Raw genomic sequence first — 26791 nt, forward strand, 5'->3', positions numbered from 1 at the left:
TGAAATTAAAATTAAAATATTATAAAACGATGACTGAATTTAGACCAAACATTTCCTATTTCTTGTTAAGTGAATACGTTTTAAATAAATAAAAATTAACTAAAAGCGTGAATTCGAAGTTTATATGACGTCACTCACCCGTCATCAGTACATGACCGTTGGATTCCAGCAACGTTCCAAAATCACAGAATTTAGAAAATGATCCATAGCTACAGCATGTACTGACCGTTGAGCCCTCTCTCCACGCTAATTCTTGCCTAGACCTACTGGGTACACTAGAAATAATTCAGGAACAGGTCAGAAAACCTCAGGGATTTTGAAATCCTGGGAAATATTCTATCCTTTTCACCATCTTTGTCGGAATTACTGTCGATATACATATATCTATCTATATTTCTGATTCATTCTAGATTTTTTTTTCTTGAATTGAAAGATAATTTCTGGGTCTGGAGTGAAAGGGGTTCTTTGATTTCCTGTTTAGCCCATTTTGGAGTTATTGTGATTATCAATGGCAGCTCTGGCACCGGGGATTCTGTTGAAACTGTTAAATGGGTTGGATACAGGGGCTAAGCCCACGAGTGAGCACAGGAGCTCACTTCTACAGGTCACAGATATTGTGCCCGCAGATTTAGACCAAAAAATGCTTCTGCCGAAACTTGGTTTTTACATCAAGGTATCCGATTCTTCACATTCGGTTTACGTTAGCCTGCCTTTTGATCAAGATGATCTTGTTTTGAGCAACAAAGTGCAATTGGGGCAATTCATCTATGTGGATAAATTGGAACCAGGATCGCCTGTTCCGGTCGTTAAAGGGGTTAAACCGATTCCAGGCAGACACCCTTTAGTGGGTACACCGGAGCCATTAATGGGTTTGAGGCGAAAGGGTGAGAAAGCAGAACAAAAAACCAATGGAAAAAATCCATCATGTCAAAGGAGGGGTTCTTGGGGGAAAGGGCCTAATGGGACTTATGGGAGTGAAGTTCTTGAATCACCAAGAAGTTTAAAGCTGGTTCCTTTGGATTTCGATCAATGCACACCGATGAAAGAGAGGCCTCATAATGCAGTGAAATTTGCTGACAATGTTCCAATGTCAACATTGATAAGAGGGAAAACAATGAAGGATGGAAGTGCGGTTAGATCTTCCATTGGGGGCGGTCTCTTGTCTAAACTGGCAGAGGCTGAAAAACCTATATTTCGGAAAAGTTTTGCCTTCAGTTCCATGTCTAAGTTTCCTAGGAGCAAAAGTGTATGTGACAGAGATCAAAAGATATCCATAAGCCCTTTACACGCATCTGTAAGTTCACTTCTGTCGGATGCAATTAGAGTCTTTTAAGCTTCCAATTTCTGCTGCTAATGGGCAATTATTTTGTGTTTTAGGAAAAAAAGAGCTCAACTCCACCTCCAAGACTGAAGAATGCGATTCCAACTGCGTCTCCCTCCATTGGTGGAAGTTCAGAGAAAAACTCAAAATCAAAGATCATTTCACATTCACCATTTAAGTCTAGTGATTCAAACTTCACAGATGACACTAGTCTTCATTTGAACTTACCAGGAAAGCTTAACATTCTTGGAAAGGTAAATTATATTTCGTTTATATAATTTAGTTGAATGCATTTGTTGAGGTCTGATTGCTGATTTCTTATGGAAATTGCATACAGGAAGCAGCTCAACAGCGAGAAACAGCACAGAAGATTGCACTTCAAGCACTTAGGGATGCCTCGGCCACTGAGAATCTTGTTCGATCTCTCGAGTAAAGAAAGATGCCTCGGCAATCTTTACATAATTTATGTTTTAAAAAAATCTATTACTCATCTCCACTGGTCTCCCCCATGTTTATTTCTTTTTTTTTACTTGTTCGTCGATTATAGGCTCGGCTGATGCATGAATCTTTTTGGCTCGCAGGATGTTTTCAAATTTGACCAGATCAGCTAAACCAGATGCCCCAGCGAGCTGTTTTAACCAGTTTCTTGATTTCCACAACCAAATTGTTCAAGTAGTTTCTGAGATAGTGTCCATTCAAGCAGCAACTGCTGCTACGGAAATGGCTAAAAAATGGCGAGCAGAACCGGAAGATGAAGAAGGAGAAAGCGCTGTTTTACGTGAAATAGTGCCTAATGCAACGAACCAACAGAACTCAGATTCAAATGCATCAAAAAGAAGACCTGCCATTCACAAATCCATAGCAGCTTTTCGCGAAAGAATCGAGCAAAAGTCTATCTTGGGAAAGCATTTGAGATCATCCACGATTAACCAAAAAGTGAACTTGGATAGAATTGGAGCCTTTACAGCCATGGAAGCTGCAAAAGAATTCGATGAGAACAAAAAACCAGCCTTATCTTGTAGTTTATCCAATACTATCAAACTGGGGAGGCAGGTTGTAACTGAAGCAGGGAACTGGTTCATGGAGTTTTTAGAGGACGCGTTGGAAAAGGGTATGAAAAAGTCGAAAGGAGGGGCGGAAATGCAAGATACGAAAGTCCCACAATCACTTATATTGAAGGTGATAAATTGGGTAGAAATGGAGCAGAGTGATCCAAGTAAGAGGCCAGTGCATCCTAGAGCTCCACAAGTCGCAAGAAAGTTGAGGATCAAGATGAAGAATCCTTGAGTCTGATTAATTCAAGTAGTGATTCAATTGATTTGTTTTAAATTGTGTGTTTATTTTGTATTAATGTATGAGTAAAGTAACAAAATTCCAGAAATTCGTCTGCACAAATCTTGCATGCACTGTGCCATTTTAACTCACAATCTCGATTTGAGAAAAACTACAGTCTAATGCACAACGTGTTTCTAGCAAAATTCAGATGGTTTCATATCCTCGAGAATTTTCATGGAAGACAACAAAAAATGAATGTTAAAAGGCAACTTTTCGTAGCTTGGCTATCCGTAGGATCTTGTCCACTTAGCCCCTAAAAATTAACTTTATCATACAGTTACATGTCCGCAATGTATCCCCCTCTTTTTATTTTTGTTCGATGATACTTTGTGGGGCATTATATTTTCCCAGATATATTTGTTGTACTTTTTATTTATATACTTGTTCATTAATCCAAAAGAAAATAAAAAAGGCAACTTATCCGATCCACATTTCATTGCTGGAAGAATGTTCAAGTTAATGAGTAACCAACAAAAAATATATACAACTATAGACTGTTAACTGCTCAGTCTCCTACGCCTGTGTATATCTAGTTTTTCAGTAAAAAAATTCGAAGGCTGAGGTTTCAGCCCTATATCAAGGATGATGCATATACATACACCTACATGAATATATAATACACAAGGGAGGTGAAAGTCAATACAGACTCCAGCCTTCTCGGGCAGAAAGCTTCTTTCTCCACGTCACACCTAAATTGTACATTGTGTGAGCCAATCTCATCCATTACACTCTTTCCTCCGTTTGCTAGATCGAGTCCTTGTTCTTGGAACCTCAGTAGGTTCAGACTCAGGGGTCTTCTGCCGTGGTGGGCTGCTTGAGTCACCGAGATTCGTTGTCTTTTGAGGTACATCCTCATCCAAGGCAACTTTTGGCATGACAATTTCTCTTGTGCCATTAGGAAGAGGTTTCTCATACGAGATGGCTGAATCCAGTGAGTAGATACGCAAAGATAGGGCAGACAGTGTGGTGATTTTAGCCGCAGTTGATGGGGATGACCAATACCACCAGTCGGTATGCAAGTACTCACTTTTAATTGCATCCTCGAGTAAGATTAGAGCTTGAACCATCTGAAATGAACAAGGGATACAAATGAGAAATCTTGGAAAATAAAACAAACTATATGATTCCTGGGCAATTAGGTGCAGAGATAGCAGAAAATTAGAACAAAGGCAACCTCCACGAATTTTTTTCCAAATTTAACTGCAAGTTTCAATACACCAAGGTAATTCCTAGACGTAGTTGTAGAGTATGGCTTGCTAGGCAAGGAGGTAAAAGATGGCGTATATATGGTAAAAAGTTCATCACCAAATTAATATTCAGAAAGACTGGCTTACCTCATAAATTGTTTTCGCAGATTTAACAAATGTGCGCCATACTCGTCTTTTCTCTTGATTTGTCCTCGAATTTCTTAAAGCATCTTCAGGTAAAGCAGCATCAATATCAAGCAAAATAGTCTTGAGACATAGAAGAACTTCAGAAGCTCTGCCTGCTAATGGTCGTAACGAAGATTCATGAACTATATTGCTTTTCGATACCCCAAGTTTTGAGATGTTATCTTTCATGGTAGAAAGTTGAACCCCTTCATTCATCAATATATATTTCATTCTTCCGACACCAGAGCCCTCTTCCAAAGCACTGGCTTCATTATTAGAATGTGGCTGCCAACTTCTCAAATCTGAGGATATTTCTGCTAAACCCGCCTTATTTATTCTCGTGGAGGCCAACCTCAAGGCAGGATCGCTGAGGTTAGTGCACTTGTTCGGTATAAAGGATGGTACACCGCCACTATTGATAAGCCCGATTTCTGTCACAGAATCCTTGACCGAGTTTGGAGTGTTGAACCTGGCCATTATCTCCTCAAACTTTAACGGAAAATCTGGTTCTTGAGGACATTCAACAAAACTAGATCCTCGATTTTGTTTCTCACTAGTTGACACTTGATGAATGCCAGCAGTAACATGCAATGTCTCCAGTAAAGCTACATTTTTCAGCCTTTTGCGCTTGGAGAAATCTTCAACTGTTTGGTTTGCCTTAGTCACAGATGCCACTGAGTTACAATTTTCCACAGAATGTTTTCTTAGTTCATCGCTCGTTGGAAAGCTCTGGTGGCAAGAGGGGCAATGGTCTTTCATTATCCACACCAGTTCTAGGCACTCACATCTACAAAGTTGACCATTCTGACTTCCCCTGGAATCCAGATCTTGAACTGAGCATGGACCAAACTTTTTTTCCAAAATGTCCATGGCCTTTGTAGACAGAAAATTGGAAGATGTTGCCTTTCTTTTAACCCCGGGAATCAATTGACTTGATTCTCCTTTGCGCAGGATGTGTTTTTCAGCATATTCTGAGTCTTTCATTTTGTTACTTTTCAACTGTAAAATTGACTCTTTCAGTTCTTTCTCGCAAGCATTATTTTCATTGAGCCATCCAAGTAATCTGTCAATTTCACTATCGAATTCATACAACATCCAATTATCAGGATCAGGGATACCCATGAACTCTTCAAAATAACTCTTTTTGGATGACAAGCTCCCGTTAGCTATAATCCATGGGAGAGCACGGGGCCAATAAAAGACCCAGTAAGCTCTGCCATTAGCATCTCGTCCCAACAAATCCTTTCGAAGAGATACCTTAAGAATCTCGGATTCTACAGAAGCAATCGACCCCAGAAGGTTGGAAATACTATTTCTTATGTTACCCAACTTAAGGACATTGTCTTGCAACTCACGAGACTCGTGTTCTGTTACATGGTCGCTAGTGGAGCCCGACAAATTATGGCCAGGAATCAGCTGAGTAGTAGATATTAGGGCACCATGAGAATCTTTATGAACAAGCTGCTGATATTGGGGTTGGTTCAATGCATCAGATGTTTTTCCCCTTGAACTGTTTTCAACATTAACCAGAGACGATGATGCATCTGATTTCAGATCTCCAACCACATTACTCACAGTAGAATTTGTTTTCGCTATGTTCAAGACCAAAGTTTCTTCCTTAAATTTTTGAATTTGAAGTTCTTCAGTGAGAGAACGCAGTCTATTCTGCAAGTCACCAGGCCGAGAGGCACACTGGTCCATGTGGTTGCGGACCATAGCAGAATTTAGAGCCTCGTCAAACAAGAATTTCGTGAAGAACATCCTCTGTAACAACAACGAAACACACAAAAAAATTGAAATTTTGTTAAAAGAAGCAATCTCAAGAACATATGAAGCGTGACACAAGACAAGACATATTAAGGACAAACCTCTTCTAGTGTAAACTCCCAATACTCCTTTATCTCCATCAGGTTTGCTAATCGAGCTAGTGAATCCAAAAACTTGCATTTGAATTCTCCCTTATCTCCATTTTTTCTAGGTTGATTAGTAACTGATCCACAGGTTGTACGGCGAGAATGACCAGAAACACAAGATGGGCAGTACCAATTTCCTTTCGGAATTCTCAGAAGTGGAGGATTCAAGCAATATCTATGGTACTCAGAATCACATCTATCGCACAACAGAACATTGTCATCATCTTTGTCCATGCCACAGACCTTGCAGATTCCCTCCTCCCAGGGAGCTCTAGGAAGCGAGCTCTTCATGACATTGGCAAGTAAAGCTTCTCTCTCATTTACCGCATCGGCACTTGAACCATTTACATCTTGAAACTCGGCAACTTTATCAACAAGGGTTAGCACCTGGGAGAACAAAAAAGCATGATAATCTCAGGTAGAGAATCAATCGAAGTAATTATTCTATAGATGAGGGCAGCCTCAAAATTTTCACATTTTATGACAAAGCCAGTCGATTCAAGCAAATAACACAGTTAACTCCTGTTACAAAGTCGATGCCAATTATATCATATAATCTAAAGATTCTAATAAGTTGTATTACAAGAAATGACCTCCTGACGTTCAATGCTTAGATTTCCAGATAAAAAGGCCAAGAAAAATGGTGCAGGACCCAAAGAAAAACTTCCAAACAATTGTGCTTCTCGTTCCACATTTTAGAGAGAAGACAAAGGAAAAGGTCCATAATTCTTTTGCGCATTTATTATCAACATGATTTAGATTTGATGAAATCATAAATCAATGAACCAAAGATAGAATGGCAGTTTGAATTGTTTGAACTTTGAAGGACATCCCACGAGCTCAAGCATGTAACATAGAAAACTTATTTCTCCACAAGGATTATCAGATGGTGACTGACAGTGAAAAACAATACATTTTAAAAAGAAAAAACAACCTCTTTCTCATACAGCTCTTCAAACTTTTGAGATAAGTTTTCAGCCAATTTAATCAAATCAGATCGATCACCATAAGCAGTACGTATGTTGCGCCAAACCTACAAAAAATGGGGAAAAAAGTGAATCAGAAATGATAGAATTTCAAGAACTAGGTCAGGTAAACACAAATTTCAGCAAAGAAATATATAAGCTGGGAGGAAAAAGAACAAAGGCAATTACATGTGTAGACTAACGATACACCACTTCGTAAATAAGTTTTAAGACCTGGTGATTATTAGCCAATAGGCTTTAAAATCAAGTTGGGACAGTAAAAATGATGATACAACACCATGTGGTAACTGACAGAGCATGAGGCAAGCCTTAGAAACTTAGTACATAAAGCAATGGAAAAGTAAAACATCAGTGAGCTGACACATGGAAGAATGATGCCAATAAAAGAATTATGGTTACCTCCCGGACGTCATCGATAAATGCTTCATGAGATCCATCATAAGCTCCAGCAGCCAATCTTAGATCTATAGTCCTAAAATCCAGGGGGCGAGATACCATTGCAGGATAACCAAGAAGTCCTTCATCATCAGCGTCATTAGGGTTCAAAACAGCCCTTCCCAGCAGATTGCAGAACACTCTATCTTCATCTGTAGCAACAGAATGCCGTAGCACCATACGACACTGTTTATTGACCAGATCAGTCAGATACACCTTACTTCTCACCTTTTCTTTCTTCTCAGTTTTCTGTTGCTGCGGAACTTCACTGCTTACTTTGGTCAGTACGGAGATGACTGCTCTCTGCATTAAATAAATTTGAAACAAACGGCAAAAACACGACTTACAAAAAGAATTTTCCTTTTTCAAAAAATAATCATCAAATGTCAGCAACAGATAAGACATTACCTTTGTTGGCCCAGATGCATTACCCTTGTAAACTTCCTTGCTGATAGAGTGCTCTAACATTTTTTTAGCCCATTCAGGTGGGTTCTTTAGTAAAGCTTCATTGACACACCGTCTGATCCGGGCCCCAACATTTGTGGGTAGCTTTCTCACAGGCTCAAGCACTTGTGCCCACTCAGGGACAGCATCATCTTCAGCTTCAATTGTTTGAGCCCCTTCATCTTCAGACTCACTCTCAGTTCCCCCAACAATCTCAATTTTACACTTCAATGAACCAAATATTTCCATAATGGCATCGGCCAGAACCTGCCACGTAAAAAAAAACATTAAAATCTAGTTACTATTTCTATCATTTAGTTTCTTATATTGACGAAGAGGTTAATTCTCAATATTTTTTAGCACGAAATATTAAACAATGATGCTTATTCTCCACAGATGGTTATAATAATCATAGTATTAGAAACATCATGTCTAACAAGACAAAAGAACAAACTCTAAAAGGGCTTAAATGAATTCAGACACATAAAAACTGGGTTAAAAGTTAAAAATTTGATTAACATTAATCAGTGTGAATCCTACCACTGCATCCCCTTCTAGAGCAGCTATGCCAGAAAGTGAGCCACAAAGTATACCACCATCACCACGTAAACAATGGAAAACCTTCCCGCTCTCACGGCTAGCAATCTCGGTTGAATCAAGATTAGCCTCCATGGAATACACAGATAAAATATATCTACGAGCAATTTCAGGCCACGTAAGTTCATTAACAGGCAGTACGTCAAGCTGTGCTTTCTTTAAAGCAGCTGAACAATCCAAGTCTTTCTTCTTGCCACGTCTTGATTTAGATTCTCCTGCGTCAAAATTAGGGCATGCATACACGACCACTTTTGACAGCAGCTCACTCAAGAGTATTTTCAGCAGTGAACCATAGATATTGGCCAGAAGAAGACCGGTATTTCTTCCAGCTCTAGCTTGAGAAACCTTCACGCCTTTTTTCAAGAGAACATCATCCCCAGTATCCACAGTTTCAAGTTCAAAGTTCAAAGCACAGCGGTCTAACCAAGGGCTTAGAAGTTCAGATTCAAGATCCTGAAAAGAAAATGACTGTCCAAGCCCCAGGACCTCTAAGAAGCGCCATGCAAGCTCCCAGGCCTGACAACAGATGGAGAAAATAATAAGCATGCACAAAGAAAAATTCAATACCACACAAAGTAATTAATTGTTACCTGCAAGGCATCACCAATCAAGTACGAAGGAAGCCTTGTGCTAAGTGGATTGCCAGGAGGACAGGAATCCCGCATTAAAAATTTCTCCATGCCACCTGATTGCAGTCGCCATCTCTTAGAAGTTCGAAATGCACTATTGGTGTTCTGTTCAACCTGGAGAAACCCACTTCCGACTGATTGGAGGCTTGAGTTATGCTTTCTATCTTTCAGATTTTTATATTCCAAACATGCAGTAACTCCTGGCAGTTGTTCGATAATTTCCTGAACAAAGTCTACGCTAAATCCAAACCTTTCCAGTTTTAACCATGTTAGAAGAAGTTCACAAGCCGTGTTAAAATCTGACTCATTCTGAATCAGTCGAGGGACATTGATAGGACCACTCCAGTAGGAATATCTAGATAAAGAATCTCTACTGTCCAGATTTTCATTGTTCATTTCATATATATCGTGCCCACAGAAAAACTTAACAGCACCAGTTTGTTTAAACACCTCATGGAAAGCATACATAAAAGCTTCAGAGACCATTTCCCAAACAGATGATGTTGATCTGCCCTCTAATTGAAATTCCCCAATGACACCACTATGTCCTAGCTCACCTATTGAATTTCCAGCCCGCGGGAGTTTGCATTCCAAATTTGAATTGGAAGATGTATTTTGCCCAGAACAGTAAACCACATTGTTGCTCCTTGACACAGAAACACAATTATCAAGACATGGTGGACTGTGTTCATTCAGTAGTGTTATTATAGAAAGATCATCATCATCAACCAGCGGGGATGTGGCTAATTCATCTAAACCCATTCTGTCATTTCCTTTGCTAGGAACTGAATTAGTCCGTGAGAGGATAGCTGAACCCACTGGAATAAACTGTGTGGTACATGGGAATCTGTGAACCTTGAAAGTAGGACCCCGTTCACCACCATCTAAAACATCACATACAAAGAGGGACCCTGTAATCTTATCATGCCAGCTACATTTGTAACCAACTGGCCAGATTTGGTTGGTATTATGATATGCTGGCCGCGGATCAATATTGCCAGCTGATAAAAGACAGAAATCCTGAAACTGAATTGGGAAGCCATCCTGGAAAATTACAATGACCAGTCAGAAAAACTCAAACTTTTGGCATGTAAGCAAATATGGTCAGGTATTAATTGCCCCATGACTAGCACAGATGAATCAGTTATCTATGACAACGGGTGACTTCATTAGGTTCAGATATTTTGAGGAAGAGTACCTTAACTCTTTTACAGTTTCTGAGTTCGGTTTCATGAGTTTTTATAATATTAATGACTACCAAATACACATATGCGTCAGGTGGTATTGGAACTCAATTCACTTTAACCAAAACTCTTTCAAGCATACAAGGTACTCGGAAGCTGATATATTACAAAGTTATCCATGCGAACTTAAAACAATAATACTTACGTGGACATAATCCCCTTGGCTACCATTTCCTGAAAATACCAGTTTCTGTGTGTTGAGTTCTGGTTCTTTGCAGTTCCGGGAGGAGGCAAAAGCTGAGGATTCCTTCTGAGCTGCTTTGTTATAGCTCAATGGAATTCCTAAATGGCTAGCAACATCCTCCATTGACTTGAACCTCCGTCCATCAGGTGCCACGTAAATAGCAGAGGTTCTAAATCTTCTATCGCAGAAATCAAATTCAACATGCCAACCTTCTCCTAGTTCACCTTTTCTTTCAGTAATGTACCGTCTAAGAATTTGTAGGTACAGCATGTTTGGAATCTGAGGGCATATCAATGGAGAATGGCAAGCCAGGGCACGCCCATCAACTCTGGATTTCCTGAAAATTGTACCCAAGTTTGCATCAGAACGAAGTTTTCCTTCATTGTATCTTCCTATCTATAATTTGTAGCAGCACACAGGTTCATCGAATACAACAAAGAAGAATGGGGAAAAGCCTATATTTTGCAAATCATAAACACATACTGATAACGGTTGAAAGGTCGCTGAAATCTGCAATAAAAAAAGAAAGCAATTAAGAAATTATTTAGGGTGTACGGTGTCACGAGAATCAGACCGTGAGACTAATTATCATAACATCATAGATGTCGAAAGGACATAAAGAAGACAACATAAAGCACAACGGGTGGGTATTGCTTGGACAAGAGCATGAGATCAAAGTGTGCAACACAATGACACGTCCATTGATAACACTGGGGACAAAGTTATCAAAACAGCGTCTCATTTATGTCTGCATAATTGAATACATCTTCAAACACGCAAAGAAATAATTACATGTAGCTCTAAACATGTAGTGAAATTTAAAACAGAGGTAAATAATATTCAAAGAAAAATACAGCAACTTATTTAAACACAAGCAAAATGTTGTAAAATGATGATTAGAATAATGTTATTCTAGTTACAGAAATCGAATTTTAAGAACATAATAAATCAGAAAAAGGAAGTTTGAAAGTCCCAATTACTCCAAGAGGAACACAACTGTTCCACAATTGTCAATGATGAAAGTTGTATTATTGTTATATAATCTTCTCGATTCCAATTATATAAGACCGAATCAAGACTTGAAGTGAATATCATCCATTAACTTCAACCAACTCTGATGAGTTACCAAAATTATAAATACATAAAAAATTTCGAAATACTACTGCCTTGGGGAAGTAGAAAGAACCAAATTAAAATTTAAATGAACCTCCCGTAAATTTTATTCTTCGGCCCAACGGTTACTCATTAGGGCCTTTATTACCAAATTTGTTTGTCCAAAACATTATTTTAAGCCCAACTAGAAACGCCGGAGCATAAAACCCTGCATATAAAATGAGCTGCAAATATTAAAGCAAATTAATCAGCAGAGTAGATGCCGCCGCCCTATCTTTTCCCTCACTCCTCTATAAAAGGGAGAGAGGGAAGGGATAGAGGAAACCAGTTTACAAGGTAGCCACCACAGATCTCTTCCCCTACCTTCCCTTTAAATGGTGAGGGAAATGGTATTCCCTCTACTTTTTATCATTAGGAATGTCACATCACCACGTGAATAATAACTGGACTACGGAGGTTCTCCAAAAGAGTATTCAAAAGGCACATTTCATATCTTGTTTTCTGGTGGATCAAAGTGATTCAGAAGTTTCCTATCAATCGCATGAGGTATCTAACATATGGATCGAAAAGGTACATCATCTTACTTCATTTTTCATTTCTTCCTCATGCCTTGTCTAGGTTATCTCTATTCATTTCCTGTTGGCCAGAATGGATACACAAAGATAGCCAATTGTCATTCTACTTATTTTCTGTTGATGGTATTTTTTATATTTCACCTTCTTATAGTAAGTCAATTCAGCATAGCACAAAAAGAAAAAGGAGCAGCAAATACCTTATGCAAGATGTATTGATAAATTAACTTTGCATTCCTCACTCATAATTTTCTCTCTCATTCACCAGTAAAATTTGTCAAACACGAAACGAACAAGTAAGAATGCAGTTGGTATCCAAAACATTAAGACAAACAAAGAAAATGGTGTCTTTTTTTATCCTCCAAACAGGATTTCTAAAGCATCACCAAAAGCAATCTTCTTGTGTGGGGAAAAAAGCATCAATAATCACCCAAAAACTCCATTAATTCAACACAAAAAATAAAAAATCCATTCTGAAATAGATAAGGCCAAAACTTGTGAACCATTTTTTTTTTTTTTTTTTTTGAAAACTTATGAATCAATTTCAAATAACAAAAAAGGTTATTTAAATAAATAGACAGATGAATAAATTAACAGAAACAAATTAACACCTCCCGCCGCCCAAGTGGTCAGCCGGGTGATCCCCCTCCGCCTCCCTCGGCGGTGAGGCATTTATATCGAATCCAGCACCAGCTCCGCCGCCGCCGCTGGCTCCGTCATTCTGAAGCAAACAGCGGAAGCACTTCCACTCCCGCTGCTCGTCTTTTTTTGCCCCACTTCTTCCAGCAGCGACCTCTCTCCCGCAGACTGAACAAACCGAGACGTTTTCGTCTCTCTCACGTGGTGATATGATGGGCGTTTCGTTTAAATCTATGAGAAACGCCATGGGTTTAGCAACACCCACATTTGAGTTCACGTCTCCAAAACTATTACGATTCTCCATTTTCCTAATCAAAAATCCCTCAAAAGATCAAGAAAAACAAAAACTGAAAGACAACCCTTCAGTATTCAGTAAAAGATTATTAAACAACACAGAGTAAGAGCAATGACGAATTGTTTGGTGAAAAAGATGGGATTTTTAATTGTGCGGAACAATTAAGAAACGAGAGAGGTGTGCATGAGCGAGTAAAGAACAAATCTTGATTGTCCTTTTTTCTAAGAGAAGAAAGAAAAGCAAGAAACGAGAACGAGAATGGAGTGTGGGGTGATGAAATGTCATAACTACCCTTTCCAGCCGAGAGTAAAATAGTCTTTTTGCAGGGTTCCGCGAATATTTTATCGGTGCGTAAGATCTTCGTACGAAGACAATATAGGATCGGGATGACAAAATTGTCCTTGGTTTCTAGGGGTGACTTGGGGTTCTGAATTTTTCTGGATAAAAAGCAACCATTAAAGCACACAATTTAATTGACTGATGTCAAGAAAAAAAATTGGAAGAATTTATTTAAATTTTAAATTAGTGAGTGAGTAGTCCTCTACTAATGTTTCTTTTTCTGAAAGTTTACCAAAGAGTAATTAAATAAATAGTAGGTCTTTTGTGAGACGGTCTCACGAATCTTTAGCTGTGAGACGGATCAGTCCTACCGATATTCACAATAAAAAGTAATAATTTTAGCATAAAAAGTAATACTTTTTCACGGATGATCCAAATAAGAGATCTGTCTCACGAAATACAATCCGTAAGACAGTCTCACACAAGTTTTTGCCTTAAATGAATGATCTCAATAAATTTCAATTGGCTTTTGGGATTTCCTTTGACTTATTTAGGTTAATGTTCTTTATATGTAAGATAAAGATTTAATATATTTTTACTTTTAAATATCTTTCGAATTATTGAACTTTCGAGAAATTATATTTGGGTCGAGAAAAAAAAATTTTGAATGAAAAAAATGTTTTTAAAGACGAGTTGGATTATTGGTGAAATTATTGATTGTGAAATCAAGTGTTTAAAGGTTTATTAGGTCATTTTAATGCAATTTTGACCACACTTAGGATTTGGTGGCACATTGCAAAAAAAATCCCATCAATGCACCTACCATAAACCCTCTATATTTTGTTGATTTCACCCATTTTCACACATCACAGTCATTAAGTAAAGCATTACAAATTTATAAAGAACTAAAATCCAAGTCTTTAACTGCAGAAAACCTACCATGTAGAAAATAACATATTTGTTATAAAGCCCATGGGCTTCTAATGGATCTGAAGGAGACGCCTATTTTGTCGCCTCGTGAGGCCTAAAACTTCAATGGGTCCGAAAAGCTTTTGCGTTTTAGGCCCACTTGATTGAGGGTTCAGGCTGCAGGCAGGAGAGGTTGTGGCCCGGAGTAGCAACAAACGGAGTTCAAACATATGGAAATTGAATAATAATATAATAAATTTATTATTTATTATGAAAAATTGATAATTACACTTCATTTTTGGTTATTTGCACTCCATTTATTAATAAATTTGACCCATATTTTACATATGAAGGGTAATGTAGATGTCAACTCTCCAATAAATGAATAAATTTGACAGAGATTTTAGAAATGAAGTGTAACATATATAACACAAAATGGAGTGTAAATATCAACTTTCTAATAAAAAAAATAGGGAGTTGATAAATAAATGTAATTATGATATTTAAATTATATTGGTAGCAGCAATAATAATAGAAAAATAATCTTTAAAGTTTAAACTTTAGAATCTAAGATATTTAACAATAAGCATGTAAACACCTCATAAACCTTGATGATGCCATGGATCAAGCGAATAAAAAATGAGCTTGTACTCAAATTAATAAGAAAATTTTTAGATTTATAAATAATATACTTGCAATAGACATAAATTCTATATTTCATATGCATTCAACTAAATTTTTGGGTTCTGTCGCTCGTTCATATATTATAATCTTATATACCACGAGGAACAAATGTCAATATCCCCATTTGTCTTAATGATCCATCCCTTCTGCCCGCCATTTATATCGTATTTTTCGTGTTCATCTTCTCGGCTTTTTGACTTGTGATTAACTGCGAAAACAGCTCTTCTCATTCATCGCATTCTGAAGTTTGCCTTGTTTAAACATTTGTCTTTTTTGTTGAGTAAAAAATAGACAGAATCTGACATTGTTCCACAAGTCAATTCCTTATTCCAGGGCTTCGTTAGACTCATTCAAATATGGGAGACAAAAATCCAAGAATTCATGTAACAAAAACCATTTTCATAATATGCAAATTATTTCACTGGTTAACTTCTAGTTCATTCTCAAGTTTCAACAATGTTCTCAAAACAATACTTGTCTATTGTAGCAGGCACCTTCTTATTTCAAACGAAATGATCTCACCATCTTGACTAACGAATCTTTTTAAGATTCACTAGTTCAATGAAATCATTCATGTTCGCAAAAAATGAATGATTCTGTATAAATTATTTCTGTGAATCATTTTTAGTATTTCATAAGATGAATAATCTCTTCATTTCTACAAGCTTTAGCGAATGAATTGTTAGGTGGGTTGTCATAATCAGATCATTTATTAAATTTCATGAGTTGTCGACATGTTTTGGAAATGAAGCGAAATTTGACAAAGAAACCGGCAGCGATAGTTGGCGAAAGAAACATATTTTTTATTTTAACGTGTTTCCCACCTATAAATAGAACTCTTTTGTTTCTGTTTATAGCATCTCAAAATCAAGAGCTCTCAAATCTTAGTTTAATAGAGAGATCATTTGAGTGTTGAGTGTTCTCTTGTATGAGTTGGAGAAATTATTTTTCTCGATTATACTCAGGTTGGGAGTGTGAGATATTTAGTATATTGTTGTATACACTTGTTGTAATATTTCTTCTGTTATAAAAAATCAGCTGTAGCTCCGTGGACGTAGCCTAAATTGGATAAACCATGTAAATATTTGTGTTCTTGTTAATTATTTTATTCCGCAATTTTTTTATCACGATCGTTATCGTTTCGGTTTAATCCCTAATAACTGATATCAGAGCCTTATTGTAAAAATTCTTAAAAATTCTGAATATGCTATGTGGTTGTAGCTTTATCTGATTTTCCACACCAGGAAAGATTTTTTTTTATTTTTTGTCAAGGTTAGAGAAGTGATGGCCGGAGATGATGGATCGGGATCGGGAATCAACAAGTTCGACGGAACAGATTTTTCGTTCTGGCAGTTACAGATTAGAAATCATCTGTATAGCAAGAAGTTGCATCAACCTCTATCTAGAAAGAAGCCAGAAAATATGGAGGATGATGATTGGGAGCTCCTTGACTGAGAGGTGTTAGGTGTTATGTGTAATACGATTGACCCTAACGAAGAACATGGCACATAACGTGGCGGATGCACAAACCACGGAAGAGATTAATGTCTATTTTTTATCGGATTTGTACGAGAAGCGATCAGCAAACAACAAAGTACATCTCATGAAAAAATTATTCAACTTGAAAATGGGAGAATGTGCTTTGGTGGCTAAACACATAAATGAGTTCAACACGATTGTTTCTTAGCTAACATCGGTTGAAATAATTTTGATGATGAGATTCGTGCACTTATTCTTTTGACGTCTTACCAAATTTTTGGGAACCGATGCGGACAGCGGTTAGCAATTCTATTGGATAAAAAAAGCTACAATTCAATTATGTCTGAGATCAAATTATTGCTGAAGAAGTTCGCGGGATGGATTCAGGTGAAGGGACATCATCAAGATCTACTCTAAATCTCGAAAACAGAGGAAGAGGGAGGAGAGGCGAAAAGAGTTCTAACCGATTACATGGTAGATCCAAATGAAGAAATGGAAAAGACAAAAACAAATTTTAAAAGAATTTGAAGTGCTGGATCTATGGTGAAGATGGTCAATTAAAAAAGAACTATAAATCAACAAAGAATAATGCAAATGTTGTTACTGAGGAGATATATGATGCTCTATTACTATCCATGGAAAGCCCAGTTGATTTTTGGGTTATGGACTCAGGGGCTTCGTTTCATAACAATGATAATCGTGATGTATTCAATAATTACATCACTGATGATTACAAAAAAGTTTTCTTGGCTGATGGAAAATCTTTGGAAATACTTGGTATGGGTGATGTACGGATAAAGATGTCAAATGGATCTGTCTGAAAAATCAAGACATGTACCAAAATTGACACGCAATTTGATCTCAGTGGGACAGCTTGATAATGATGGCCATAATGTGACATTTGGTGATGATTCCTGGAAAGTGAGCAAATGAGCCATGATTGTTACTCGAGGAAAGAAAACTGAAACACTTTATAGAACTTTCAGTTCCAGAGATACAATAGCAGCCGTGGATGCTGGAGCTAATTCAAGCCTATGACATTGTAGGCTTGGGCATATGAGTGAGAAAGGAATGAAAGTGATTGTATCAAACAGGAAGCTACCGGAATTAAAAACCGATGAACACAAACTATGTGAAAGCTTTATTTTTGGAAAGCAGAAAAAAATGAGTTTTTCAAAAGGCGGTAAAGAACCGAAATCAGGAAAGTTGGAGCTGGTTCATACTGATGTATGGGGACCATCTCTCGTGACATCCCTTGGAGGCTCAAGATATTATGTCACATTTATCGACGATTCGAGCCGAAAAGTTTGGATTTATTTTATGAAAAATAAATATGATGTTTATGGAAGATGAGATGAATTCAATGTCATCCAACCAGACGTGGGAATTGACAGGACTTCCGCAAGGCAAAAAAAACATTACATAACATGTGGGTGTACCGGTTAAAAGAAAAACATGATGGTAGCAAGCGGTACAAGGCAAAGCTTCTTGTAAAAGGTTTTCAACAAAAAGAAAGCATTGATTACACTGAGATTTTCTCTCCAGTGGTTAAGTTAACTACAATCAGAACTGTACTCAGATTAGTGGTAAAAGAAGATTTACATATGAAGCGGTTAGATGTAAAAAGGCATTTCTTCATGGTGACCTAGATAAAAAAATTTATATGAAGTAGCCACAAGGTTTTGAAGCACGGGAAAACGAGAAAATGATATGCAAACTTCAGAAGAGATTGTACGGTCTCAAACAAGCTCCAAGACAGTGGTACAAGAAGTTTGATATATTCATGAGTAATAATAGTTTCCCGAGGTGTTAGGCTGATCATTGTTGTTATGCGAAGAAGTTTGATAGTTATTATATCATTCTACTATTATACATAGATGATATGTTGATAATAGGAGCTTGTTTGGAGGAAATTAATAAACTCAAGAAACAGTTGTCAAAAGAATTTGCTATAAAGGATTTAGGGCTGCAAAGCAAATCTTTGGAATGAGGATCTTTAGAGATCGGGTGAATGGAATCTTTAAGTTATCTCAAGAAGAGTACGTTAAAAAATGATTAGCAGATTTAACATGAATGAAGCTAAAGCTGTGAGTACTGCTTTGGCTAGTCATTTTAAACTAACCAAAGCACAATCACCATCGTCGGAGTAGGAGCATGCTTATATAAACAAGGTTCCTTATGCTTCTGCTGTCGAAAGCCTCATGTATGCAATGATGTGTACAAGACCATACATAGCACATGCAGTGAAAGCAGGTTTATGAGCAATACAGGAAAACAACACTGGGAAGCAGTTAAATGGATTCTGAGGTATTTGAAAGGTGCTGCTAGTTTATCTTTATACTTCAGAAGGTCAAATTTGGGCTTACAAGGTTTTGTTGACGCCGACATGGGTGGTGACCTAGATGACAGAAAAAGTACTACTAGGTATGTGTTCGGATTAGGTGGTACGGTTGTAAGCTGGGTGTCTAAATTGCAAAAGATAGTTACACTTTTAACTACTGAGGTTGAGTGCGTTGCTGCAACAGAAGCTAGCAAGGAGATGATATGATTGAAATCCTTTTTGGAAGAATTGAGTCAGAAGCTTGAAGATAGCAGCACATTACACTGTGACAGTCAGAATGCTATTCATTTAGCAAAAAATATTGTTTATCATATTAGAACAAAGCATATACAGGTTATGTATCAGTTCATCATATCAGTGCTGGAAGATGGAGTCTTGATGCTTGAGAAGTTTCCTAGAAGTAATAATCTAGCTTATATGCTCACGAAGACGGTAATCATTGATAAACTGAAGTTGAGTTGGACTACAAGAATAAATGAGGAGATATGAGCTGCTGCATTAATGGTATGAAATCATGATTGAAATCAAGTATTCAAGTGGGAGAAGTGTTAGGTGGGTTGTCATAATAAGATTCATTTATTAAATTGCATGAGATATCGATATGTTTTGGAAATGAAGTGAAATTTGACAAGGAAACCATACAATAATAGTTGACGAAGGAAACATAATTTTTTATTTTAACGCGTTGGAAACACGTTTTTGCACCTATAAATAGAACTCTTTCATTTTAGTTTATAGCATCCCAAAATCAAGAGCTTTCAAAGCTTAGTATAATAGAGAAGTATTTGAGTCTTGAGTGTTCTCTTGTGTGAGTTGGAGAAATTATTTTTGTCGGTTATACTCGGGTTGGGAGTGTGAGATATTTAGTGTATTGTTGTATACACTTGTTGTAACATTTCTCATGTTATAAAAGATCAGCAGTAGCTCCGTAGACGTAGCCTAAATTGGGTGAACCACGTAAATATTTGTGTTCTTATTGATTATTTTATTCCGCAAATTTTTTTATCATGATCGTTATCGTTTCGGTGTAATCCCTAACGTGAATGTGTAATAAACATGGAATTGCCCTCCTACGGGAATTACGCAAACACCAATGAAGGGGACTGTGATGTTATTTTGGCCAAAAACAGCTGTGGATCACAATTTAAACGATGCTTATACGGCTTAGCAAACCATGCCAACAGAACAGAAAATGTATTCTAGTTAGTATGTTGGAATAATTGTACAATCTAAAACATTTAATGCAATTTGATCCCTATAATAAACTGTTGTTTGGTTAAAATTTGAGTCATGCTATTATTATCGCATATAACTTCTAGTCAAATAAATTCTTTTACATATTACAAAGAAGTGGGAAAAGCGAAAATAGATAGTGTTTGAGAATAAAAGTTCAAAGTTAATACAAGAATAAAAGTTTAAAGTTAATACAAACTAAAATTTTGGTTTTTGGAAAAATTGCTTCTAAACATAATTTTAAATAAAATGACAATAGCATGCTTAATTTATATAACATTTATCTCTTTTGATTATCTAAATTTGGATACCGACGTCATCAACAATTAGCAAACCATGCTAACAGAACATAAAATGTATTTTTGAACATCACGCAGCAAAAAGATTGCTTAAACGATGTTTCATCCCGTGGTTTCAATAAGATAACGAGAGGAGCTGGAGGTTATTCTGATTACACGGTGACAGATGTTGTTTCTAACTTTGGAAGTGCTTTGGAAAATTTAGATCAAGGTTGCAAGAATATAGATTTTGATGGTGATTATGATAAAGAGTGTGGTACATGTTTTGGAAACTGGGAACGGATTGTTGTATCAGATAACAGGAGCAATGTCTCGACGAAGAAAGAAACTGATATCTGCAGGTTTTCATTGCTGGTTTTTTGACAAGCCAAAGAATTCAGGATTCGGGATGAATTCAATCGGTCTATAGGTGCCTTGGAAATGGAGTTCATATAGGTAACTCGCAAAGAAAGGTATTCATTTTCTTGATCTAAAAAAGACAATTTTTTTCCCTTCGTTGGAATCTTCTGTAGATGATCAGGAAAGAAACAAAAAATGGTTAGGTTCGGCAAAGGTATTTTGAAATCAAGAACCTGTATTATGTGTATCTTTATTTCTTGTATTAGCTTATTAATTTGTTGAAAGGTTTGCAGGTCTCGAAGTTTTGATTGGTGGTGTGATAGGGATTACACTAGTAGTAGCTGTTGCCTTGGTAGTTTTGCTTAGAAAACCAAGTAAAGTAAAACCACCAAAAATAACTGAAGGTATGTGTTTTTAAGATTGGTTGGTTATAGTCTACTATCAAGAACAATATTGCTGTTTTTAACTCTACGGCAAGTGTAGCATTAGTTTCTGAAGAATCCAGCAGTTTTGAGATATCACTGGGAGAAGTTTACTTGGCTACAAACAATAATAATGAATTAAACTTCATTGGCCAAGGAATAGCAGGTAATGAGTCTGAGATTGAGAATGAAACACACATTAAAGACAGCTGTAAAATTTTGATGTTGTGATGATACATTTCTGCAGGGAAAGTATACAAGGGTGTTTTAGCAGATGGCCAGCATATTGCAGTTAAGCACATAATAAACGATGCTCATATGGAGACATTTGTCAGAGAGTTTACAAGCCTGTCACATGTCAAACACCCGAAACTTGTCGAGTTAGTAGGTCATTGTGACGGAGGAGACGAGAGCTTCCTTGTTTACGAACTCTGCAGCAATGGCAACCTCTCAGAATGGCTATATGGTATATGTTTCTTCCTTGATTGTGAATCGGATATTTAGGTGTGTAAACTTCTTTTTATGAATTTTTTGTGTCATAGGTAAAGATTAAATTTTAAATTGGATCCAAAGACTGGAAATTGCTTTTGACTGTGGCAAAGGGCTGAGATTTCTGCACTTTTCGTGAAGGCTGCATTGTTCATCGTGATATTAAGGTAAATTTTTGTCCCATTACACCTCTTTTAAATACATGTTTGCCTCCAATAATTCAAAGAATTTTAACATTATATGTTGCAGCCCACAAATATACTTCTTGGCTCAAATTTTCAAGCAAAACTATCCGATTTTGGATTATCCAAAGTTATCTCCATGGGGCAATCCTACGTGAGCTCTGACGTTCGAGGACCTTTGGTTATGTCGACCCGAGTACCAGAAAAATCATCAGTCCATCCATCAACAGATGTTTACGGTTTTGGGATTGTTCTTCTGCAACTTTTGTCGGGACAAAGCGTCATTAATCTTGATGTTACAAGACCAATGCCTCTGTGTAAAATGGTGAGGAAATTCAATTTTTTCCTTTCTTATTATCCTCAAAATAATCCCAATGTTTTTTATCCATGCAGGCTAAGAATCTGATGAAGGGAGGGGATTTAACAGAGTTTGCTGATCCAAAACTGAATGGAGAATAACCTGTCGAGGGGTTTCAACTATTGTTCAAGCTGGCCTTATCTTGTACTGGTCTTAAGCAGCAATGCTCATCGATCCAATGGGTTGTAGCCGTGCTTGAGAAAACTCGCCATATTTCAGAAAGGATGAGTTTTAAAACATCATACCAATCTACGAAGAAGTTGGATTTTTTTGAGTTCATCAATGAAACTGTAACAAATACATATATGCAGAAATTTTTATTTACAATATTTTTATGTAGTGGCTTAACGACAAGTTCTTGTGGAAAACGACCTTGACTCATCATAGTATTCAACGGAGAGAAAACAGATGAACAATGAACAAAAACATAATCCTCCAATTTATTTCAATTTTCGTTGATAAAATAAAGTTTAAACAAGTACTGCAGTATCATCAATTCATGCATTTACAACCATGCCGGATTGATAAGAGGGGTGACGACTGCCTTCACTAGCATGTAATTTTTCAAACTATATTCCCCCTTTTCCCTTCCAATTCCACTCATCTTATAGCCACCAAAGGGAATAGTAGCATCAAACGTGTCGAAACAATTAATCCACACCGTCCCAACTCGCAATGCTCGCATCAGCGTATTAGCAGTGTTGAGGTTTTGAGTGAAAACTCCAGCAGCAAGACCGTACTTGCTGTTGTTTGCCCGCTTAATTACTTCCCCTAGATCCCTGAGAGTGATGAGTAAAAATACCGAACAATGAGTTTCTAGTTTCAAGATCAAGATTCAAATGAATAAGAAGATATACACAACATACTTGTACTTCAAGATGCTCTGCACCGGACCAAAAATCTCATCTTTTGCAATCGGCATGTCATCCTTTAAAGAATGCAACATATTAGCCAAGACAAGAAAGAAACAGCAGGATTTAATAACGATTTGTGGGAGTAATTAGGCATGGAATAAAGGATTGTATGATGGATCTCTTTAATAACGATAGATAATTTCCGCAGAACATGAGAGATGTAAATTATGATTTAATCTTGCGAAAGTAATGTTTATATATACCTGGACATTAGAAAAAACAGTAGGCTGAACGAAATAGCCTTTTGAACCAAATCTAGCACCTCCAGTTTCAAGGGTAGCTCCAAATTCTGTACCCGATTTAATATACCCAAGAATCTTTGAAAACTGTTTCTCGTCAATCTAGCACTCACAGAAACGTTGTACAAAGTTTATTGAAGTGCAAAGGAATCTGGTAATGCCATGAAAAATGGGAAACCGGCAAATTAAAAATCTACCTGAGGTCCTTGTTCCATGCCAGCCTTGAATGGATCTCCAACAGTCCGTTTCAAGGCACGTGCCTTGGCTTTCTCCACAAATTCATCATAAACCTTCTCGTGCACAAATGTCCTAGAGCCGGCACAGCAGCATTGGCCCTGCAGATGTTGCATGCAATAAGTTAGAAGTTTCATCAATTGAATTAATTAAATTAGATATGATGATGGGGACAGGAGTTACCTGGTTGAAAAATAGAGCAAAGTGGGCTAGTTCAACTGCTTTGTCTACGTCAGCATCCTCACAAACAATGAAAGGCGATTTTCCTCCGAGTTCCAAAGTAACAGACTTCAGATTGCTTTTGGCAGCCAACTCAAGAACAACTTTTCCTGTTTCAGTTGAACCAGTGAAAGCAACCTGCAAAAAATATGTGAAAAAAATCTCAAGATCGCAGATTTTGGATTGCAGTCAAACCGGCCATCATCTACACATCTCTACATTGATATCCAGGGATTTTAAAAATATTTTCTCTGTAAGTTTTTTGCTTCAACAAGAATTATAGCCTGTATGAAGTAAAACTTTGAGTTTGTAAGGCAGAATAAGTGACCCAGCCATAACCATTATAGTGTAGAATTGAGCATAAAACTTGAGCAAGATTTAGAAAAGTAAAATAAGTACGCCAAATTTCCAGAAACAAAAACTTAAATAATGATGCCTCAAAATTCTGCACCACTATTTAGCCAACATTTAATTCCATAATACGGCAAAATAAATTTCAAACATTTTCCCAGTTTCAATTTAGAACAAAAAAATCATAACTAATCGATGCAGACATCATGATAAAAGTGATTATCAAGAATCATTTTCCATGTCAAACTCACAACTATTATACAAACTGTGAAGTTGTGTTACCTTGTCTACGTCCATATGCTTGGCAAGAGCTGCACCAGCTGTGGCACCAAAGCCAGAAACAATATTTAAAACACCGTCGGGAAGGCCAGCCTGCCACGAAGTGATTTGCATATCAATTAATAATGCCAAATATTAAAGCATTTCAATCAACTATAGACATTTAATCATTAGACAAACCAAAGTTCTACGAACAACAATTTTACTAACAAGAATCTAACGAAAAAGCTTGTCTATGGAGTGCCACTACCTCATGAAATAACTTTGCTACAAGAAGTGCAGATAATGGTGTCTGCTCAGCAGGTTTGAGAACAACAGTGTTGCCGCATGCCAATGCTGGCCCAACTTTCCAAGCAAACATGAGAAGCGGAAAGTTCCACGGGATAATCTGCCCAGCTACACCTATTGGTTCGTGCAATGTTTGGACGTGATGTGGCCCATCAGCTGGAATAGTGAGACCATGAATCTTATCGGCCCATCCTGTAACAAATCAACGGGAATCACAATATTCTGATAAGATTAGGAAAAAAAGAGAGAAGAAAAAACATTTCACAATAGGTCATTCTTCTGGAGACTACCGGCATAATAACGGAACAGACGCACAAACATTGGTATTTCTATTTTTGCAGACTGTTCATACGGCTTGCCATTATCCCATGTCTCGAGTGCTGCAATTTCGTCATTATGCTTTTCAACCAAATCAGCGAAGCGCAAGATTATTTTGCATCTCTCCTGAAGATATTAAGCAGATTGATTAAATATTGTAAATAAAAAAGCTGCATCAAATAGTGGTAGAAGCTAAAACAGGGTAAGAAAGGTTACATAAGCAGTCATTTTAGGCCATGGCCCTTCATCAAAAGCCTTCCGAGCAGCGGCTACTGCTCGGTTGATATCTTCAGCATCGCCTTCCGCCACATGTGCAATTACCTCTCCATTTCTGGGGTCCAAAGTCGGAAAAGTTTTACCTGACTCAATCAAATTGATAAGTCAATAGCTTGAATGTCTAGATCATAAAAAAAAATTATGAATCGCACAGTGAATACACCACGGGAAGAACAGTATAAAGCTTACCTGATGATGCCTCGACAAATTTTCCATTGATGAGAAGCTTATCATATTCTACACTAACAGGTGGCTTGATTAGATCCTGAACAGCTGCTTCGGTACTGTACCGGGATACTCTACGGCCATGATGAATTTGTGTTCCTAAATAAATGAATCGAAACACACTCAGAATACAACTTTTTAACATTAAAAGCACTGATGATTTTCTGCATCTTGCTCAACAGCATAGGCCAATGATCCAATAGTCAGTCAAAAAAATACTTCCACATCTCGTCTTGCATTATGTAGTTTGTCTTATCAAAATCAAGATAAGCACAAAGGGCCTGGAGAAAGAAAGCGTTCCAAAGATTTGAACTTTATTTCCTTTTCCATATCCCCAAACGTAAATTTGCCAGAAATAGTTTAAATTCGGAAAAAAAATAACCCTACAAAAAGACTAAAACAAGATCTTGCACGAAACAAAAAAAAACATATAAAAGTAACACTCTAGCCAACCGAAAATTTGACAATACCCACTGACAAAAAAACAAAAAAAAGAACGTTTAACAATACCCAATAGGGAAATTACTTGGATTCTCCACAAAAACAATAATCACATCCATGCATTAAAAAGGAAATCGAAACGCAGAAAAATTGTCAAATACTTTTCACATCATTTTTCGACAAAAAACGAAAACCCGGATATTTAATCAGATCAAAAAACGAAAACGATGTAAAAGAACAATCTTTTCTATTCAGCTACGCGCATGGGTACACAGATTATACACATTACACACCTCTGCGCGAAAGTAGGGGAAGAGAACGGAAAGAACGAATTGCAATTCTTTGAGCTGCCATTGGAAGTATGAACAAAAGAAATATGATGGTGGAATAATAGTCCAAACAACCAATGCACAGAATCGAAAATGGAAATGACTTTGAGGGTCAAAGTGAAAGATTACTACTTTTGAATAAAAAAATCGAACTGTGAATGGGAAATTAACACTTCCAAAGTTACACGGCGAAATATATCTGGAGAAGAAAGGTTTGAATAAAAAAATCGAACTGTGAATGGGAAATTAACACTTCCAAAGTTACACGGCGAAATATATCTGGAGAAGAAAGGCGTCGTGACAGAGACGTATGAGTTACCTAAAAGTGGGAGGACCGCGGAATTAAAGTAGATTTGCTGTGAAATTGTTTTTTTTTATTTGTGATAATTGATCGATTTGTTTATGTTTATAATAAAGAATAATATCTTTTTTTATACGTTATTTAAATAAAAATATATATTTTATAAAATTGATTATGAAATCTATTTAAAAAAAAAACGCATGTCTTTTGTGAGACGGTCTCACGGATCTTTATCTGAGACGGGTCAACCCTACAGATATTCACAATAAAAAGTAATTATCTT

General features: G+C 37.0%; 3 protein-coding genes and 1 long non-coding RNA gene across 6 annotated transcripts; 2 read left to right on the forward strand and 2 right to left on the reverse strand.

The window, feature by feature from the left end:
- The first annotated feature begins 165 nt into the window (after positions 1-165).
- On the forward strand, positions 166-2718 carry LOC142525554 (uncharacterized). Its single transcript, XM_075629868.1, has 5 exons — positions 166-296; positions 434-1294; positions 1378-1575; positions 1659-1750; positions 1903-2718. Exons 2-5 carry the CDS (start codon positions 509-511, stop codon positions 2606-2608), a joined length of 1782 nt encoding a protein of 593 aa, XP_075485983.1. The 5' UTR covers positions 166-296; positions 434-508; the 3' UTR covers positions 2609-2718.
- Positions 2719-3062: 344 nt separating this feature from the next.
- On the reverse strand, positions 3063-13395 carry LOC142525313 (methyl-CpG-binding domain-containing protein 9). Of its 2 annotated transcripts, XM_075629569.1 has the most exons (11): positions 12758-13395; positions 10945-10971; positions 10423-10798; positions 8995-10077; positions 8348-8920; positions 7772-8074; positions 7328-7666; positions 6877-6975; positions 5898-6329; positions 3991-5793; positions 3063-3723 (listed from the first exon to the last, which is right to left on the reverse strand). In XM_075629569.1, the coding sequence occupies exons 1-11, from the start codon at positions 13087-13089 to the stop codon at positions 3373-3375; spliced, it is 5718 nt and encodes a 1905-aa protein (XP_075485684.1). In that variant the 5' UTR covers positions 13090-13395; the 3' UTR covers positions 3063-3372. The 2 variants fall into 2 exon arrangements, with proteins under 2 accessions (XP_075485684.1, XP_075485685.1); XM_075629570.1 differs by lacking the exon at positions 10945-10971 and having other exon boundaries at positions 12758-13394.
- A 7023-nt stretch (positions 13396-20418) lies between these two features.
- On the forward strand, positions 20419-22525 carry LOC142524647 (uncharacterized). Of its 2 annotated transcripts, XR_012814934.1 has the most exons (5): positions 20419-21231; positions 21313-21531; positions 21608-21721; positions 21804-22061; positions 22130-22525. It is a non-coding gene; the product is annotated as an uncharacterized LOC142524647 (long non-coding RNA). The 2 variants fall into 2 exon arrangements; XR_012814933.1 differs by having other exon boundaries at positions 21804-22525.
- Positions 22511-26413, reverse strand: LOC142524646 (benzaldehyde dehydrogenase, mitochondrial). Its single transcript, XM_075628695.1, has 11 exons — positions 26172-26413; positions 25402-25536; positions 25153-25295; positions 24909-25062; positions 24581-24810; positions 24334-24423; positions 23665-23838; positions 23445-23582; positions 23212-23349; positions 22961-23022; positions 22511-22873 (listed from the first exon to the last, which is right to left on the reverse strand). Exons 1-11 carry the CDS (start codon positions 26230-26232, stop codon positions 22600-22602), a joined length of 1599 nt encoding a protein of 532 aa, XP_075484810.1. The 5' UTR covers positions 26233-26413; the 3' UTR covers positions 22511-22599.
- Between the last annotated feature and the right edge of the window lie 378 nt (positions 26414-26791).

The sequence above is a fragment of the Primulina tabacum genome, chromosome 14 (assembly GCF_025594145.1).
Source record: "Primulina tabacum isolate GXHZ01 chromosome 14, ASM2559414v2, whole genome shotgun sequence".
NCBI classification, from domain to species: Eukaryota; Viridiplantae; Streptophyta; class Magnoliopsida; order Lamiales; family Gesneriaceae; genus Primulina; species Primulina tabacum.

What these genes read in the sequence shown, in the direction of transcription:
- LOC142525554 (XM_075629868.1), top strand. Translation starts at nt 509, where the DNA reads ATGGCAGCTCTGGCACCGGGGATTCTGTTGAAACTGTTAAATGGGTTG. An exon ending in AGCTTAACATTCTTGGAAAG is followed by an intron (nt 1,576 to 1,658) that starts GTAAATTATATT and finishes AATTGCATACAG; the next exon opens with GAAGCAGCTCAACAGCGAGA. An exon ending in AATCTTGTTCGATCTCTCGA is followed by an intron (nt 1,751 to 1,902) that starts GTAAAGAAAGAT and finishes TTTGGCTCGCAG; the next exon opens with GATGTTTTCAAATTTGACCA.
- LOC142525313 (XM_075629569.1), bottom strand. Translation starts at nt 13,089, where the DNA reads ATGGAGAATCGTAATAGTTTTGGAGACGTGAACTCAAATGTGGGTGTT. An exon ending in CTCTAGAAGGGGATGCAGTG is followed by an intron (nt 8,075 to 8,347) that starts GTAGGATTCACA and finishes TTTACGTGGCAG; the next exon opens with GTTCTGGCCGATGCCATTAT. An exon ending in GGGAGTTTACACTAGAAGAG is followed by an intron (nt 5,794 to 5,897) that starts GTTTGTCCTTAA and finishes TTGTTGTTACAG; the next exon opens with AGGATGTTCTTCACGAAATT.
- LOC142524646 (XM_075628695.1), bottom strand. Translation starts at nt 26,232, where the DNA reads ATGGCAGCTCAAAGAATTGCAATTCGTTCTTTCCGTTCTCTTCCCCTA. An exon ending in GGCCTAAAATGACTGCTTAT is followed by an intron (nt 25,063 to 25,152) that starts GTAACCTTTCTT and finishes TAATATCTTCAG; the next exon opens with GAGAGATGCAAAATAATCTT. An exon ending in TCTGTTCCGTTATTATGCCG is followed by an intron (nt 24,811 to 24,908) that starts GTAGTCTCCAGA and finishes GATTTGTTACAG; the next exon opens with GATGGGCCGATAAGATTCAT.